Source organism: Oryzias latipes, chromosome 9 (assembly GCF_002234675.1).
Source record: "Oryzias latipes chromosome 9, ASM223467v1".
NCBI classification, from domain to species: domain Eukaryota; kingdom Metazoa; phylum Chordata; class Actinopteri; order Beloniformes; family Adrianichthyidae; genus Oryzias; species Oryzias latipes.
In genome coordinates this window covers 16,008,452-16,025,473 of record NC_019867.2, presented here as the reverse complement: position 1 = coordinate 16,025,473, position 17,022 = coordinate 16,008,452, and the positions used below count along the sequence as shown (strand labels likewise).

The window sequence follows — 17,022 nt, the reverse complement described above, 5'->3', positions numbered from 1 at the left end:
ATTTTCATAGTTCGTTCGGATTCACCTGTTTAACCACATTTGTCCAGTTTTAGTGGGCACATAAATGGCCACCAATTACATTTGTCAAATGTTTGCACACAGAAAGAAGCTTATCACTTTTTTGTATACGCTTCTTAAATGACTACTGGACTTTTTTTTTTTTTTTTTCTTCTATATGTTCTCTGTGACATCAAATAAAACTAATTTATTTTTTAAAACTAATTTATTTTTCTTTTGTGCAGATTGACAGTGATGTCATTGCTTTGGAGGATCTAGAAATGGCACTTCATATCCCTTACTGTGGAGTCTGCAACACGTCATTGTAGAAAAGAATTCCTTTTGCTGAGATTTCTTCTCATCAGATGCTAGCCTCTACATTATCTCACTGGACACTTGTTGTTATTTTTAAGCATTTATTTTGATGTTTTTTATTTATGTCATTTTATTGGAGCTATGGTAACAAGATAATTTAACTGTTATGGAATCGATCAAGTTTTATTTCATTCTGTTCTGTTATACATTTGGTCTAACTTTGGGTTTTTTGTTTGTTGCTATCACTGCTGTCAAGTAATCTTTATTTATTTTTTTAAATTTCTTTTTAATTTTGTGGTTTTTTTTTTTTCTTATATGTGCGATGGTACATATCTGAGAATACCTGCAGATAACTGACATCTTTTTCTTCTAATTTGAGTGTTTTTTCTTTTTTTATTCATCTTTTGAACCCGTTTGTCCCTTTTGGGATCACTGGGCTGCTGGAGCCTCTAGGCTCTTATTTCTGTGAAATTTAAAGAAATATGTATAATTAAACTCATTCTTTTCTCATTATTTTGTTACTTTTAATTTTCAGTATTTCCATAACAAATACATCAAATGATAGTAACCTAAGATCAATCAGTATTAAATCAACTACATTATCCTTATGAAATATTCAGTTGCTTGCATTACAAGTGTTCTGCCCTTGTAAATGTTGGGAACTCTTGTTTAACTCACCCATATGGTACTGTTATGAAACTGTTGCTCCTCTAAAATCTAAGAAGATAAGAATCAAACCCACGCCTCCTTGGAGAAATGAGGAAATTAAACAATTGAAGAGACGTTGCAGATCTGCCGAAAGACTTTGGAGAAAACACAAACTTGAAATAAACTATTATACCAAAACCAACTAAAACTATATAATCAAACAGTAAAGCAGACCAGAAATTCATATTTTGCGAACATCATTTCTGTAAATAAAAATAACCCCAGAATCCTTTTCACCACAATTGAATCTTTAACTCAAATGTGAATAAAAACACAATGCCAGCCTACGCCTCATTGTGTGAGGACTTTGCAGACCACTTCAGGAGCAAGATTGATTCTGTCAGAGTGAACATCATAAAAGGACAGAAAAGCCTTTTTATTGGCAATGTTGGCTTGATTTTACCTGAGGAAGCACTGGACAGTTTTGACCTGGTTGAAGCTGCAACACTTGGTCGAGTTTTCTCCCAAGTTAATCCAACAACTTGTTTTTTAGACCCCATCCTTCACTTTTTAAATCATTTTATGGGTCTTTTGAGAGTGAGATTTTAAATATCATGAACTCCTCTCTACAGACGGGTATTTTTCCTGCTGCCTTTAAAACGAAACAGTTACTCAAGAAAACGAATTTAGACCCTTCAGTTTTTAATAACTACAGACCTGTGTCCAACTTGTCATTTTTAAGTAAGGTTTTAGAAAAACTTGTTTTTATTCAGCTAAATGAGTTTCTCTTACAAAACATTTTTGGGATAAACCAGTCTGGCTTTAGGACGAACCACAGCACAGAGACAGCCTTGTTAAAAATTGTTAATGATCTCAGGTGTGCCTTGGATTCAGGTCAGATCTCAGTACTAGTTCTGTTAGATCTAAGTGCAGCATTTGATACTGTTGATCACCTGATCCTTGTAAACAGACTTAAAAGTCTTGGCCTTTCAGGGACTGTTCTCAAGTGGTTCGAGTCGTATCTCATGGAGAGAAGCTTTATGGTAAGCATGGACACACACTTTTCTGCAGTCCATGAAATTAATTGTGGTGTGCCTCAAGGTTCCATCCTGGGGCCCTTGCTTTTTAACATTTACATGCTTCCTCTGGGGAATGTCAGGAGCCACAACATCAGTTTTCATAGCTATGCTGATGATACCCAGCTGTACATAGCTATGTCTCCTGATGACACAAGACCAATAGAAGCACTTTTTAACTATATTTTAGATGTAAAATTATGGATGGCAAATAATTTTCTGCAGCTCAACCAGGAAAAAACTGAAATTTTAGTTATTGGTCCTGAAGCCAAGAGAGAGAAACAGTTTCTGAAGCTACAGGAACTTTCCTTAAGTCATTCGGAAGCAGTCAGAAACCTGGGCGTTATCTTTGACTCTAAGCTGACTTTTATCCCACATATAAAACAGGTGGTTAAAACTGGTTTTTATCATCTCAAAAATCTGGCTAGAGTCCGCCCACTGCTCTCTCTTGCTAATATGGAGATGCTAATGCATGCTTTTATCATGAGTAAAATTGATTACTGTAACGCCCTGCTTGCTGGTCTTCCAAAAACAAATATTAGGAACCTTCAGCTTCTCCAGAACTCTGCTGCACGAGTTCTTACAAAGACCAGGAGGCGAGCTCACATCACCCCAATTTTAAAATCCCTGCATTGGCTCCCCATATGCTTCAGGATTGATTTTAAGATACTTTTAACAGTTTTTAAATGTCTTAACGGTCTTGCGCTTTCTTATTTATCAGATCTTTTAGTAAGATATGAACCCTCGCGGACCCTGAGATCCTCTGGCACTGGTCTGTTAACCATTCCAACTGTAAAAACTAAAACCTATGGAGAAGCTGCATTTCAGCACTATAGTCCCCGTTTATGGAACAGTCTGCCAGAGAGCCTGAGAGCCGCAGAGAGCATTGATACTTTTAAGAAAAGGCTCAAGACCCATCTTTTTAACCTGGCTTTTAGCTAATTTTTATTTTTTATTTATTTATTTTAATACTTTTATTTATTTATTCAGTTATTTATCTATGTGTATTTTCTATTTTTATTTTATTTCTTTATCCATTTTATCTTGTTTTATGAACTTGAACCGGATTTTTAACGTGTTATTTTAATTTACCTTATTTCAACGTTTTATCGTTTTTATCAATATGTTTACTTTTTGATTCTCATTTTTATTCATTTTTATTTCCGGTGCTTCCTCAGCTGGAACCTCTCCCTCTGGGATGGCTGCTGTTCAGCCACTGCGGCTCTGGGTGGGGACCTGCATCACCGCTTAGCTGTGGTGGAGTGGTCCCCGCCTGTGATGTTGCATTTGGCTGTCTATGCGGCTGTTCACAGGGGGGGAGGTTCCAATTACTAGCGTTTCCCGCATCATGTTTTTGTGCTCAGCATATGTTTTACAGCCTATTTTTCATTGTCATTTCCCATCAGTTAGAGAGTGGGAGGTGTGAAAGGCATGGGGGGCTAGGTACGGGGAGGGGGACCCTATTATTTATTTTTTTATTTATTAATGCTTGCTTGTTTTTATATTTTGTTGTTTTAATGTAAAGCACTTTGTGTTATATTTTTATATGAAAAGTGCTTTATAAATAAAGTTTGATTTGATTTGATTTGAAAAAAGGTGTTATGGTTCCAATAAATTCATACAAAAACATTTCAGAAGAAAAACCTTTATTCGTACATTTTTATAGAAACATTCCAGTTTATAAATTATAACATTGCAACCATTTATCCCGTTTTGAACATTTACTGTTTAGTTTGTATTATGAAAAGTAAGTTACAAGGATGTACACTCACAGATTATGACTTATTTTTGTTTCTTTATACATGTGCTGTTTCTGTGTTGAAGGAAGCATGTTCCAATCCACCATGCTTCGACCACTCAAATCAATATTGTTTCTAATAACTGCTTTTAACTTAGAATGGTCTTATTTTCAAAATAAACTTCTCACAGCTGCACAATGACGTACTGGTTAGCATGCGTGCCTCATAGCAAGAGGGCGCTGGTTCAAAGTTTTCTGCAGCTTCTTCCATCAGTCCAAAACACTTGCATCATTAAAGTTGATTAATGTAAAGTGTGTGAATGGTGATTGTGTGTGTTTGTCTCTGTCCCAGAATTGCAATATCCTCCAAAGCGATGACATCAATCTGAACAAAAGAAAAATCTATTAATAATTTTGAAAAAAATCAATGTCTTTTATTTGTCACACTAGAAATATAGGAAAATAAGAATCTTCTTGTCTTAAAATTAAGTCTTGGCATCTGGAGTTCCATCTTTTTTTTCCAAGAAAGATTTGAAATCCAGATGCCAAGACTCAGTTTTAAGACATCACCTGGATAAATGAGAACTTTGACCAACATGGAGCTTCCATATTGCTGTGTGTAAACCTTTGACAACATTTGACACCTGGGAGAAATCGGGTGCAGCCGAATAGACTGTGAAAATGCATTCTTAGAAAATCCTGATCTACATTGAGTCAATTATCTGATTTATTTTGGAGAACAACCTGATGACGTTACATTGAAACTGTCCCTAACTCTCAAAACTACACCTGTCAAAAAATGAAAGCATATTCCCTGTAAATATTGTAGCAGCATCGATACACGTGATGTTAGCTTCGCTAATGTGGGTGTTAAAAATAATCAACAAATGGCTGTTTTTTCTGTCTGTACTCTCTGAGGAAGAGATGATGGTTGCCTTGGATACGCAACGCCACTCCGACATGTCATGTGACATCCGCAACTGCGCCTCCTGTACACTCACGCAAATGTCAAGGAAGCAAATCTGCATAGTTTGGTATTAAATGTTATAAAAATAGATACTCCTTAAACGGAGCACCGTCCTGCATGTCGGCCAATAAGACAATAAAAAGATATAAAACGACGTGACAGGACGCCTGAGAGCTAAATATTCTAATAAAGTCAAAATAAAGATTGGTGGCCTTTACAGTCACCCATACTTAGAAAACACAATATGTCGGATGAAAACAAGGCAGAATTCTGAGAAAAAAAGTCAGAATTCTGAGATTAGTCAGAATTTTCTATGCCCTTTTTTTTCTTTCTCCATGGCCCTAATCCTTTTCCGTATATTACTGTCTATGCAAATAAAGGAAGCAATATAAGCTTAAAAGAGAGTAGCTCATAATATTATAGTCATACTTTTTATTAGCAACTTTCACTGCATTTTATTTGAAGAAAAACAATTTTATAGCCCCCAAATCTAAATAAAATGATCAACAACTATAACTTCAATTTTTCTCTATTTTTATCTTTTGTCAATTGATTTTTTTAGATGTCTTGCATAACATATTCTGGTTTTGTTGCATACTTTGTAATATTTTAACAGGACAAATGATGCATTTGTCCTTTGAGCTACAATATGAACAGACTTTACTTGTTAGCTATAGTCACAGAATTCTGATTATGCTCATGCCAATGATCAATTATATACATTTTTTGGGTAATTTACAAAGTAAAACATTTTTTGTTTTGTTTTTTAGTTCCGATTTAAAAATATTGCTTGCATAACTGGACTTTCCTATATTATGGGATATTAGATGGTCTAATAATAAGTATAAGTGAAGATTCATTGCAGATATTTCATTTAGAGCATTGACTCTTCTCATAACAGGCACACTGCCGTGAGTAACATTAATTGCTTTGAAGTGTGTTTGGAGTTTATGTGCTACTCTGGTGATCAAGTGCCTCATCCTCACAGCCACTGGCCACTACATCCTTTCACAGATTGCATTCTGGGTAATGGGAACCCTCAGATCTGCAACCATCCGTCAGTGCTGACTTTACATCCAGCCCAGGTGCTCACAAACACTTCAGGGCTCACATTTGCAATCCCACACAAGTCACCTTAAATCTAAGTTGGATTTTCTCCAGATGTGCAAGTAAGGCATGAATAGAGTTTTATAGGGAGCTTGACTTTGTCTCTGTACATTTACTGTGCTCACATCTAGTGACAAGCAAGAGTGAGCCTCCACCACAGTGCAGCTCTTAAAACCAGTGTTTGACAGGCAGATGATTGATCTGCTCAGACTGTCAGGATTGTGCTTTCTAACATCTTAGTATTTTTAGATCACCAAAAAGTCCTCAATTTAGAGATTATTAATGCAATATTTTTAAATTACATAATGTAACAGTTTCTTTATAGTAATAGTTTTAGACTATAGGCATTATATAGTTCAAGATTCAAAGGGTTTATTATCATATGCACATTAAAAAACGGGTTTCCCTGTACAATGAAATTCTTACTTTGCTGTCTGTTCCGAATGTCAAGGTTAAGTTAAATAAAATAAAATAAAGATAAGAGTAGGATATATACAGGAAACTCTAAATTCACACATAACATTAATAAAATATAACTGTGCAAAAATAAAAATAAAAATACAAATGTCGTGCAAACCCAAAATGTGCAAGAACAGTAATAATAAACAATACTAGTTATGCAGTGCATTTGATTTTAGGCATTACTTTTCCATTTGTGCATATTTAAATACTGGATTTTTACTGCACCAGATTCTTCTAGCAATGTGAAGTGAAATCATTACTTTTTCTTTCCCAGAGGGCAGCAGTTATTTCAGGAGCGTCATCTCACACTGTCCTCTGAAGAGATGAAATTACATTTATTATCAATAAATAATTCAGAGCTATGTGTTTCATGTACTGACAGAGAAGCTATTGATCATGAATGTGGGAGGAGTATCTTCAGATTGATTATGACAATCAGTAAGCGGAATAGTTATTTGTTTGGAGATATGTGTGGGGAAAGAGGATTATGTTTTCATTTTTACCCCGTTAGCCATTAACAATCCATTTTGAATGGCTTACTTTTTCAATATATTGTGTCGAAAGGGAAGAGGAATTATTTGTTCATTTTTTTATTTTGTTTGACCTCCAGCACAGGTCTGCTTTTCCACTGACACCTGCATTATATCATATGAGAATGATGAATTCTGGTGCTTCTTATAATGACAAGTACTTGTCTAATAAAAATCTGAAAATACCACAGCTGAACACTGCTTGAGCTGTGAACTTTAATCTTTTGTCATTAATTTTCTAGTTTGTGTATAAAACATTTAATTCTTCAGTTTTGTCAGTGTTTGTTTGCATTATTGTGTACTATTATGATGTCCTTTTTATTTAAAATAACATTGGGAATTCAATAAAACCAATTAAGCATTGGGTACCTGCTTACAAGGTTCCTTCAGACAGAAAACATAGTATATAAATAATAAATAATGGTTTTTTTCAAATAAATTTGTAGTTGATGTGATGATTCATAGTTTAAAAACATTCCACTTATACTTATATTGTCTATACCCAAATTCCCACCCTAATCCCTAACTACTAAAAACGAAACAGTGCGGGACTATGTAGTTCCCTGCATTGTAAAAGCAATTTGGACAACATGCTCTCTACAGTTTTTTTTTATACGGCAAATATGACGTCATTGATTTCATGGAGTTAAAATCTAATTGAAATGAGCGTTTGCCACAATCATTTATGAATCCACTGTCTTCTGAAGATAAAAACTATGATGGTTTATTAAATTACACATTTAAATGAGATTTTTTGGCAAAAATTGTTCTAATTGTGGTCTATATTTGCCATTCTAGTGAGCATCCATGCACACTGGTTTTTCGCACAGACTTCTGGGAAATATATATGTATAAATATATATATATAAATATATATATGTATTTTGCAATAGTAGATTCAGACGGCGGGCTCCACGTGTTCTCCACGTGCATGTGTGGGTTTTCTCGCGGGACTCCGGCTTCCTCCCACCGTCCAAAAACATGATTCATAGGTTAATTGGTCACTCTAAATTGTCGATAGGTGTAAATGTGAGTGTGAATGGGTGTGTGATATGTGTGACCCTGCGACAGACTGGCGACCTGTCCAGGGTGTTTCCTGCCTTCGCCCATAAGTGGCCGGGATAGGCTCCAGCAGCCCCGTGACCCCAAAAGGGATAAACGGAAAAAAATAAATGAATGAAAAGATTCGTACAGCACTACAAAATAGCGAACACTCTATAGTGCACTATGTAGTGAGTAGGGAAGGAATTTGGACACAACCATTGTTTTTGCTATACATTTTCTACATTTTATTTTCTGTGTCCTGTTACCTCTCTACCGTGTCTACCTGTTATTTCTATGTGGTTCTAGTTTTAAAACTTTAAACTTTCAAACCGTTCTTTACACATTGCCACAGTTTCTTCCATCCATCCATGCATCCATCCATCCATTTTTCTAACCTGTTATATCCCTTTTGGGGTCATGGGGATGCCGGAGCCTGTCTGGCTACTGTTGGGCGAGGCGGGAAACAGCCTGGACAGGTCGCCAGTCTGTCACTGGGCACAGTTGCATACAGAGGCAAAATATGTTTTAGTGAGGCAGAAAAATTGAAAGATCTGGAATAAACAGCGTAACAAAAAATAATACAATTAAACAATCAATTGGAAACTGTCAACTGTACGTTTTATTAATTTCTGTTTATTTGTTTTTCTTGGAAAATGGTTTTAAACATGTGGGAATCCATCAGACAGATTTCTTTCTTGTGTTTTTTTTATTACGTTGTTTGGAGTTAAAAAAAACAGCTTCATGGAAAGTATATCAGTTGGTAATATGGAAAAATATTTTTTTTAAAGTACCGGTAAGTATAGAGAAAAATACACTTTCCCTCTGTTAAAATAAAAATAAAACAATAAATAAAACCATTAGAGCTGTAAAGTTTGAAAAGCCTGTGAGGGAATGTTGTGTTTTTGATAAATTCTATCAGCCCTAAAGCCACATTTAATGAAATTCCCATTGTGAAAATCCATGAGTACATTAGCGGTGGATTGAACTTCTTTGTTTTAAAGTACACTTAAAGATTTTCCACTCCCACCCCACTGTTAATACTGCTCTGGAGACAAGATGTGTCTGATTGTGAAACCAAGGAATAAAAGGCCATTTTGCTACATCACTTACCTTCCAAGTATTGGCTTGAACTGTAATTAAAGCTTTGAGTTCTAGATGGAAGTCTGGTCATTTGAGCTTTTTTAACAGGGTTTATAATGGTATTAAATGGAAAGAAGAGCGATCTAGTGTTGGTCTAATAATTGACTTTTGTTTGCGTTTAGATCACAGTTAGAGCTTTTAAGCGGACTGCTGCTGCATTTTCAGGTGTTTGGAATGGCTGTGAGGCTTACTCAGAGCACAGCTTTTACGGCCAGGCCAGTCTGTGTGTCTGTGAGATAAATGTGTGAGTGCTGATGGTCTCAGTAGTTTCTCAAGAAGCTGAAGTGCCAACGGCAAACAAAACACCATTTTCGAAGTTATGCTCAAGTCTAGAATTATTTGTACTGCTGGCAGGGTTGTCATAAAATTACTTTCACCTAACCAGCAAGGTTTTGAGAAATAACTCGGGTGTCTCCTAAAACATAAGTAAATGTACATTAGATATATAATTGATTTTTACAATTACACAGCATTGTTCATATGGTGAATTTTTGCCTATTTCTGGTAAGAAATCTCTTGAACTTCTTCTCTATTTGATTTGTTTGGTAAAAGATCAGTTTGGTTGTGGTTTTAATGTGAGCACTAAGGCTCAGGTTTTAGGGAATCGCTCATGATTGAATGGTTTTGCTGATCTGCAGCAGTAAAGGGGGGTCTAAGGACCATGGTTGTTTTGTGACAGTTACATAAAATTCTGTGTCATCGGGACAACTGTAAAATGAGACATTATTAATGTGTATGATCTCACCTAGAGGGAGCATGTACAGCAGAGGTCCAAACATTGAGCCCTGAGGCACTCCGTATGACAGAGAGGCTGTTAAATGTATCATCAGCAATACAGAAACAACATAATCCCTGCCTTCAAGAGGAATTTTTTTCCCCCACTAAGGTTCTGAATTTTTGTATCCAGAGTCAAATGTTGGGTAAAAGCCACTTCCTTTACAATTTTTTAGTTAAATATCCCTAAATACAGTGGATCAGTATCATTTACTACTCAAGCCCAGTCTTATGCTGCACCTCAGTTTCACAGCTTTCTTTCTATCGTCCCTGAGTATCACCATTCATTAGATCAACAGATCGGACTCCCATTTGTTTTTTTTGGACTTCATGTCACTCGTGATTCTTTTCCTTAGAACCTATTGATTTTACACTACCTGTTTTATTGATCTTCTAAACCAGCTATTTTTAATTGCTGCATACATCAGCTGGTTCTTTATAGACTCGAGCCTGCATCTGACATGAGTCATGCAGAGTGATGGTGAATGTCCAAGGGGACATTTTTTCTCCCTCCATCACTCTCCTTTGTTCATTTTCCGCCAGCCTCCTCCTTTACTCACAAGTCTTTTCAATTTTATACTTTCCAGCCTGCATGTGTTTATGGGCCCATAAAGCTGTAGGATGCAAAGACTCTGAGTCAGTGATGTGTGTCTGGGGAATATTGACCCACTGAGACATGATGCAGAGAAAGTTAAAAAAGATTAATGATTATTTCAACAATTACCATTCCTTTTTACCTCAAAAATGAGTGGGGACCCCTTCTCTTCAGTCTGTATTTTCTAAATTGAAGCACCAAAAGCAGGATTCGTAATCGGTAAAGGGCGAATAAAAATGAAAGAATGCAAAATGTCATAGAAATAGCTACTAAAACACATAGAGAAAGTGTTAGAACCTGAAGGGTTCTTCAACATTGCAATGCTTCAATACAAACATAGAAACCAACCCAAAACAATGTGTTAAGGTGAATGTTTTTCTTATCAAACCTTTGCTAAACTTCTCTATACCTCTGTATTTTCTCAAATCATGTTAAAAAACAAAAAATAAAAACTTATCAGATCTCATATAAAATATAATTTCTTGTAGAATATTTCTAAAGTACTGCTTTTAAAAGCTTTCATACAAGCGCTGATGTCTGAAAAAGATTGAATTAAAAATGGCTCAGAGAATTATTTTTAAACTTTATGTAAATATATTCCTTCTATTAAGACTGAATGTATCTGTGTTTCAATGGAACTATACTGAATACATTCATACATGTATATACATTTTCTTAAACTTTCAAGGATGCATGGCTTGATATGAGTTAAATACAGTAACTGTCAAAGTCGATCCAGCCTTTGAATGTCCTAAAGCAAGACCCTTCAGAGAAAGATCACAGCATTTATCAGTGTATCTGACTCTAACAAAAGGGGTCAGAGAAAAATCTGGTACCAAAGTGGTGTTTTTATTGATGCAGACGTGTAAATCTGCATCAGTCTTTGTGTTCTTATTAATATTATGACCTCTGTTCTGCTTGAACTTAAACAACTGATTCCTCTGTTTCCCAGGCCAGTTGCTTATTTCAAGGTTTATGGACCCGGGGTTGAGCACTAAAACAGTATGATTCAAAATTGATAGGCAAATGTTACGGGTGTCCTTTTATGTAAATTTGGAGGGGTTTGTGTTATATTTCAATTTTTATCTCCTGTTGTTCCTTTTTCATTGCAAAGATTGACAATATTTGCTTAGAATCTTTGATTAAAAATTAAAATAAAGAGCTTTTATTATTACTGACATTGTCAAGATTTAACCTCACATACATAGTGAGCACTCTGACACAATTTCAGGTAACACTTTTGAGGTGTCTGGCACTTGTGGTCATTTTAATCTGTTTTTTTTTTTTTTTTAACAGTTCGTCCTTTTGTTTGCAACACTTTCTCCACAGGGACCAGTGACCCATATGTAAAGTTTAAAATTGCAGGAAAGGAAGTGTTTCGAAGCAAGACCATCCATAAAAATCTCAACCCAGTTTGGGATGAGAGAATATGCCTTCTGGTGGAAACCCTGAGGGACCCGCTGTATGTCAAGGTACAGTAGTTTCAGAGCTTCTCCTGTCACTCTGCAAAAAGTGTCTTCAAGAGAGGTTTTTTTTTTATTTACTTTAAATTCTATTAAAATATAACCAGGAAAGATGAGGAATATTATATGATGTTATTATATTTTAGAAGCTTCCTATCGTTGTTGAAAAAAATCTTACAAATTGAAAAAAAAAGGATCTGTAAAAAAGCATTTAGTCTTTTTCCCTCTAAGTGTTATTTTCAAACAAAAGAATGCATTGATGTAAATGTTCTGGAAAAAGGTTTTCACATTTGATTGGATACCTGTCAGATGTTATTTAGATTGTGTTTTATTGGTTAAAAACAAAAGCATGGAGTTAGCGCCCCCTACTGATGGATCGATGTTCTGTCTTTCTGTAGGTCTTTGACTACGACTTTGGGTTCCAGGATGATTTTATGGGCTCAGCTTATCTGCATCTTGAGTCACTGGAACATCAAAGGTCTTTCTAATTTTATTTACTTATTTATGGTTATTTTTAATTATCTAACTCTTCAACACTTTTTGTTATTCTATTTCCTTCCTCTATAATAAACTGTCATCCTATCCTTCTTACAGCTGATTACACCTAATATATTGTATTATTTGCTGAATCCTCCTGGTAATTGATAAATAAAGGATGAGGTTAAGAACTTCGATTTTAGAGTGTTGCATGTTAATTTGAAAGAAGTCCCTTTGATTGGATGTAGTCCGAGGCTTCCCTCTAGTGGCAGACCTTGGAAGGTTTTTTATGAGCTTATATTCAATTCAAATTGAAAGATTCACAGTTTCTTATTGTCAGTGTATTTCTACAACGAAATTCTGTTGGCACTCAGTCAAAAAGAAGTAAACATCAAAGAATAAATAAAAAACAATACAAGAATATAGAAAATCCGTAAAAAACGTTAAGAAGTTTTAAATAAGAATGTCATGATAAATAAACAGCTTTATTGCACATATAGTAGTGTGTTGTACTGAGGGGTGTCTGTGATGAATAAGATTTACAATAATAATAAGTCAGTGGGGAGATGGAAAGCGGGGGGGGGGGGGGGGGCTGATGGAGACTACAGCTCTGGGGTAGAAGCTGGAAGCTGTGTCTCAGTCTATTTGTCATTGTTTTTAAAACCTTTTTTTATATTTATGGTTACTTAGAATATAAGAAAGTAGTTTATGACCTCATAATCGAATTAGCTTTGTTTTTCTCCAAGTATACATTTCTAAAAGTTTTCATTTTTTCCGCTGTTACTGTTTTAAATCCATCTTGGCAAAGCGCATTTTCAGTTATCACAGCAGAAAAATCTTTTTTTTTTTTAATAAATCCAGGATTGCTACTTGAGACTTTAAATAGTTAACGTGATATTTAGCTGTGCATGTAAAACAATCAAGGCAGATTTTGTTTAGCCCTTTTACACAGAATAGATATTAAAAGTCTAATTTAAAAGCAGCTTCTTCTGTTGTTCATAAGCAGTTTGATTTGTGTTTTGTGTTAAAGAATTGATCAAATCCATAAATCCCTGCAGTAAAAGCACTGAAAAATTCATTTATATCATGCCATGGAATATCATAAAAATTATTGGTTATAATTAAAACTTACTTTGTTTTCAGTTTTCCAGAAAATGTAATTGTTCTTCTGAAGGTTTTACATTTAATTTAAGATGTTTTGTTTTTGTGAGGAAGTCATGTAATGTGTATTTACATAGATGAAAAAAGAGGTGACCACTTATGTTATGTATGATTGCATTTCTCTAGGACATTGGACGTGACACTTGACCTAAAGGACCCTCAGTACCCTGAACATAACTTAGGCAGCCTGGAACTAGCCGTCAATCTGTCGCCGAAGGAGGGAGACATAAGAGATGCAGTAAGAAATCTGTCAGCTGTCTTCTCATGAATGTTGTCATGCAAAAGAGATGGGCTCCTGAAGGTTTTCCTCATATAACATTGGCCTTTATTAAATTCCAAAAGCTGTTCAGTCATGATCCAAACAAGACAGCCTGTATTTATAGGTTTACATTCTTTATTTATTGCTAATAAATGTTATTATGAATTGAAAACTGACACAAACAAGAATCAGAGTGGCACAGTAACGCTGCTGAACTGAATTGATTCAGTCTCCATTTCTGGAAACTCTGTAGTTCAGCAAATGCATATGCACAAAACGAAACACAATTTTTATTTGGAAAAAAAGTTGCATGTTCAAAGAGAACCAGAGCCTTTTTCCTAATTATTTTGGCTTGTGCCTCTGTGGACACGCTTGATGTTTCAAAGTTGCATTTATTTCTGTTCAATTATTTGTTTGGCTAATTGGACTACTATACTCCACTCAGAACAAGGCTGAGTCATGAGGGAAATATTTTATTCCTTTTGATCTGATGTCTTAATTGTGCTGCCTAGTTCAGAGAGTCCAAAACTGACGGAACAAATAAACTCTATTTAGGTTAAGCACTATTTTGCATTGTTTTAACTATGACTGTAATAAGTAAAAGGTTTCAGTGGTGCACGCCCTTTGTTGCCATCTACTGGTATGAAAAGGTAAAAAAAAAGAATTTTAAACTTTATACACGATTTAGATCATGTAATTAAGTCACAAATGTGCACGGCCAATGTCTTTAAAAATGAACATCCTCATAGTGAGCATCAAGAACCCAAATTTCAGTTTTAGGACATTTTATTTTTTAATGTGGTTGATTCAGCATACATTAACAGCAAAGTTAAGTACAGTAAGCTGCTTTCAGTGTGACATGTCATAGCAGTATTTCAACAAATTGGTTTTAAAAAGAGAAATTGTTAAAAAATAATAATAATAAAAAGAGGAAAAACTTGATTTATATAGGATGTATAGAAAAATGTTAGTGTGTTTTTATGCATGTGTGATATTATACTAACTCATATCAAGTAAAAGTGCAAATACATAAACGTTCTGCTTTCTTAACTTGCATGATGGGAGCTGCCTCACTCTCCTCATCTAAACCCCCTTTGAACCTAGCAAGGGTAATAATCTGACCTTGACACGCTCCATGCCCTTCTGACCTCTGGCCCCCCCCCACCTCAATGGAGAGACAACAGGGGGCGCTCTGTAACTGCTTTGTCTTATTTACAGACCATGCTTTTGAGAAGGAACTGGAAACGATCTAGTAAGGTAAACTAAATCAGCATGTAACTGCCCAAACGTGCGAGTGTTCTGTAACCGACCGCGCTGCACCTCACCTGTTTTTCCTCTATGGTGTCCTGGTACATGGATGAAGCCTCCCCGGCCTTGTCCCTTTCCTTCTCCTTTTTTGTCTTTCAAAGTGGTCTTGACCATTTTTTTAATCCTTTATTTTGTTCCATTTTCACAAGCCTTTTTTCCACATGCTGCAATATACCAGCTGCTGTTAAACAGAGCTTTGCGTATTTGTGCACAAGTGACAGGAGTTGGAACAGGCTATAATTCATACAAGTATGTATCAAAGGTGGAATGACTAAATCACAATTTTACCATCATTACTTTTGAGCCATAAAGTCATTTAAAAAAATTTGGTATTTGTGCTTTAGCATCCTGCTGCGTGTTGTGTCTGTCAGTTTTGGCTTACAGAGCCATTTATATGATGCCTGGGAAACCTCTTCACAATTCATACAATCTTTATTGAAGTATGCTCTAACCCTAACATCTCTGATGACTTCAACCTATTCCCTACACTCACAAACTTACGTTTTTTCTTAGAACAATGTTAGTTTAAAAAGCAAAAAAGACACATAAGTGTGCAGGAAAAATTTTTTTACACACTGTCTCAAATTTGACCCACATATTTGTAAAATGGTGTAACTGTAAAACAAAGAATTAACTAATTATCAACAAATTTTGAATGTTTTTTTTTCAAATACAATAGGTAGTCATTAAATATGAATAACAATAGATGAGTTGTTCTCTCCACAAAGTTTTGTAAATTAAAGTTGTTTTTGAGGTTTTATGGAAGAAGCCCTTCTGCTGCCTCTAGTGGAATGATAATGATCTACAGGATGGAAAACAGGGGCCAAGTTATATACAATAAGTTTTTAGGGAAGGCTTTGATCATGCTAATGAGATAAGGGTATCAGAAATATGTGTACCACATGTAACACGAATGGTTAAAGGGGTTTAAATTTTGTTTTGAAACGTTAGATTGTCCTTGTTGCACAATAGTCTTATTGCTAACATTTCAAACTTTCAGTCAGCTTTTTAAAAATCCTTAAAACAAGTAGATGATTGCCCAACTTCTCTTGTGCCCTTTGCAGAGTAATAGCTCCTCAGTGCTTTTCCTTATCAACAGGTGAATCTCTCATAACAAACGGGAGGCTTTTATTATCCAAAGGTTGAAACAGCAATTGGGTTCTCTAATATCCTTAATAAAAACAAATGTCTGTGGACTTTAGTTTCTCAAAGCTCATACTTTCCTTCATCCCAATCAAGCATTTGTCAAGGTAAACTGCTGTATCCCCGTTGATTCATGATGCTATTTATCTGTCACAACTTTCTATCAGCGATAAAATCTTCATAAAAAATCCAAAAGCTCCTCTCTAAGTTGATCCCAGGCCCGTATAATGTGTTGAGTTCTGCAGCTTTGTCAGCGATGAACTTAAGACAAAAGGTAATGGAGGCAATAATCTTTTTTCAACTCTTAGCATATTTGTTAGAAGCAGAAAAATGTCTTATTGCATGAATAAAAACAACCCAAAACAGACGATGCCACAAAATGCTAACCTGGAGACTTCTAGACCTATGCGTTTCGGTGTGACGAAAACAAACATTACATCACTATGGAAGACATCAATGGCCATGCTAATGTTATTTCACTTCATTTTCTTGAGATAACAGCTTGATAAATCCTTATTCTTGAGAAAACAAGCTATAATTTTCTCAGTTATCCCAAACAAATGAGTTTAAAAAAAAAAAGATTTCAGAATTCTCCTCTTTTGAACATTTCAGTTGGCACCGATATAAAAACCATACATTCAGCATGAGTGCATAAAATAAACCTCTCAACAGGGACAATAATGTAATTAGTGAGAAGCTACCACACAAGTACCTCCATTATGTCTTTTAGGCATCTTCCACCTTTGATCTGACCAGAATATTGCAGCTGGGTGTGACATTTACAGCATTTGGTTCATTGTAAAAAGTCCTGTACATGC

At 35.3% G+C, this 17,022-nt stretch overlaps 1 protein-coding gene across 4 annotated transcripts in view; it reads left to right on the top strand.

Annotated features, from left to right (window-relative positions):
- The window catches only part of mctp1 (multiple C2 and transmembrane domain containing 1), a 142,574-nt gene that overhangs the window by 63,716 nt on the left and 61,836 nt on the right, over positions 1-17,022 (top strand). For 3 of the 4 annotated variants that reach the window (XM_020706014.2, XM_004072648.4, XM_020706012.2), the window contains exons 3-6: positions 11,723-11,865; positions 12,255-12,334; positions 13,621-13,732; positions 14,972-15,010. In XM_020706014.2, coding sequence (XP_020561673.1) covers positions 11,723-11,865; positions 12,255-12,334; positions 13,621-13,732; positions 14,972-15,010 — 374 coding nt within the window. The remainder of the gene's footprint in view (positions 1-11,722; positions 11,866-12,254; positions 12,335-13,620; positions 13,733-14,971; positions 15,011-17,022) is intronic. The other variant, XM_020706013.2, reaches the window with a different exon arrangement.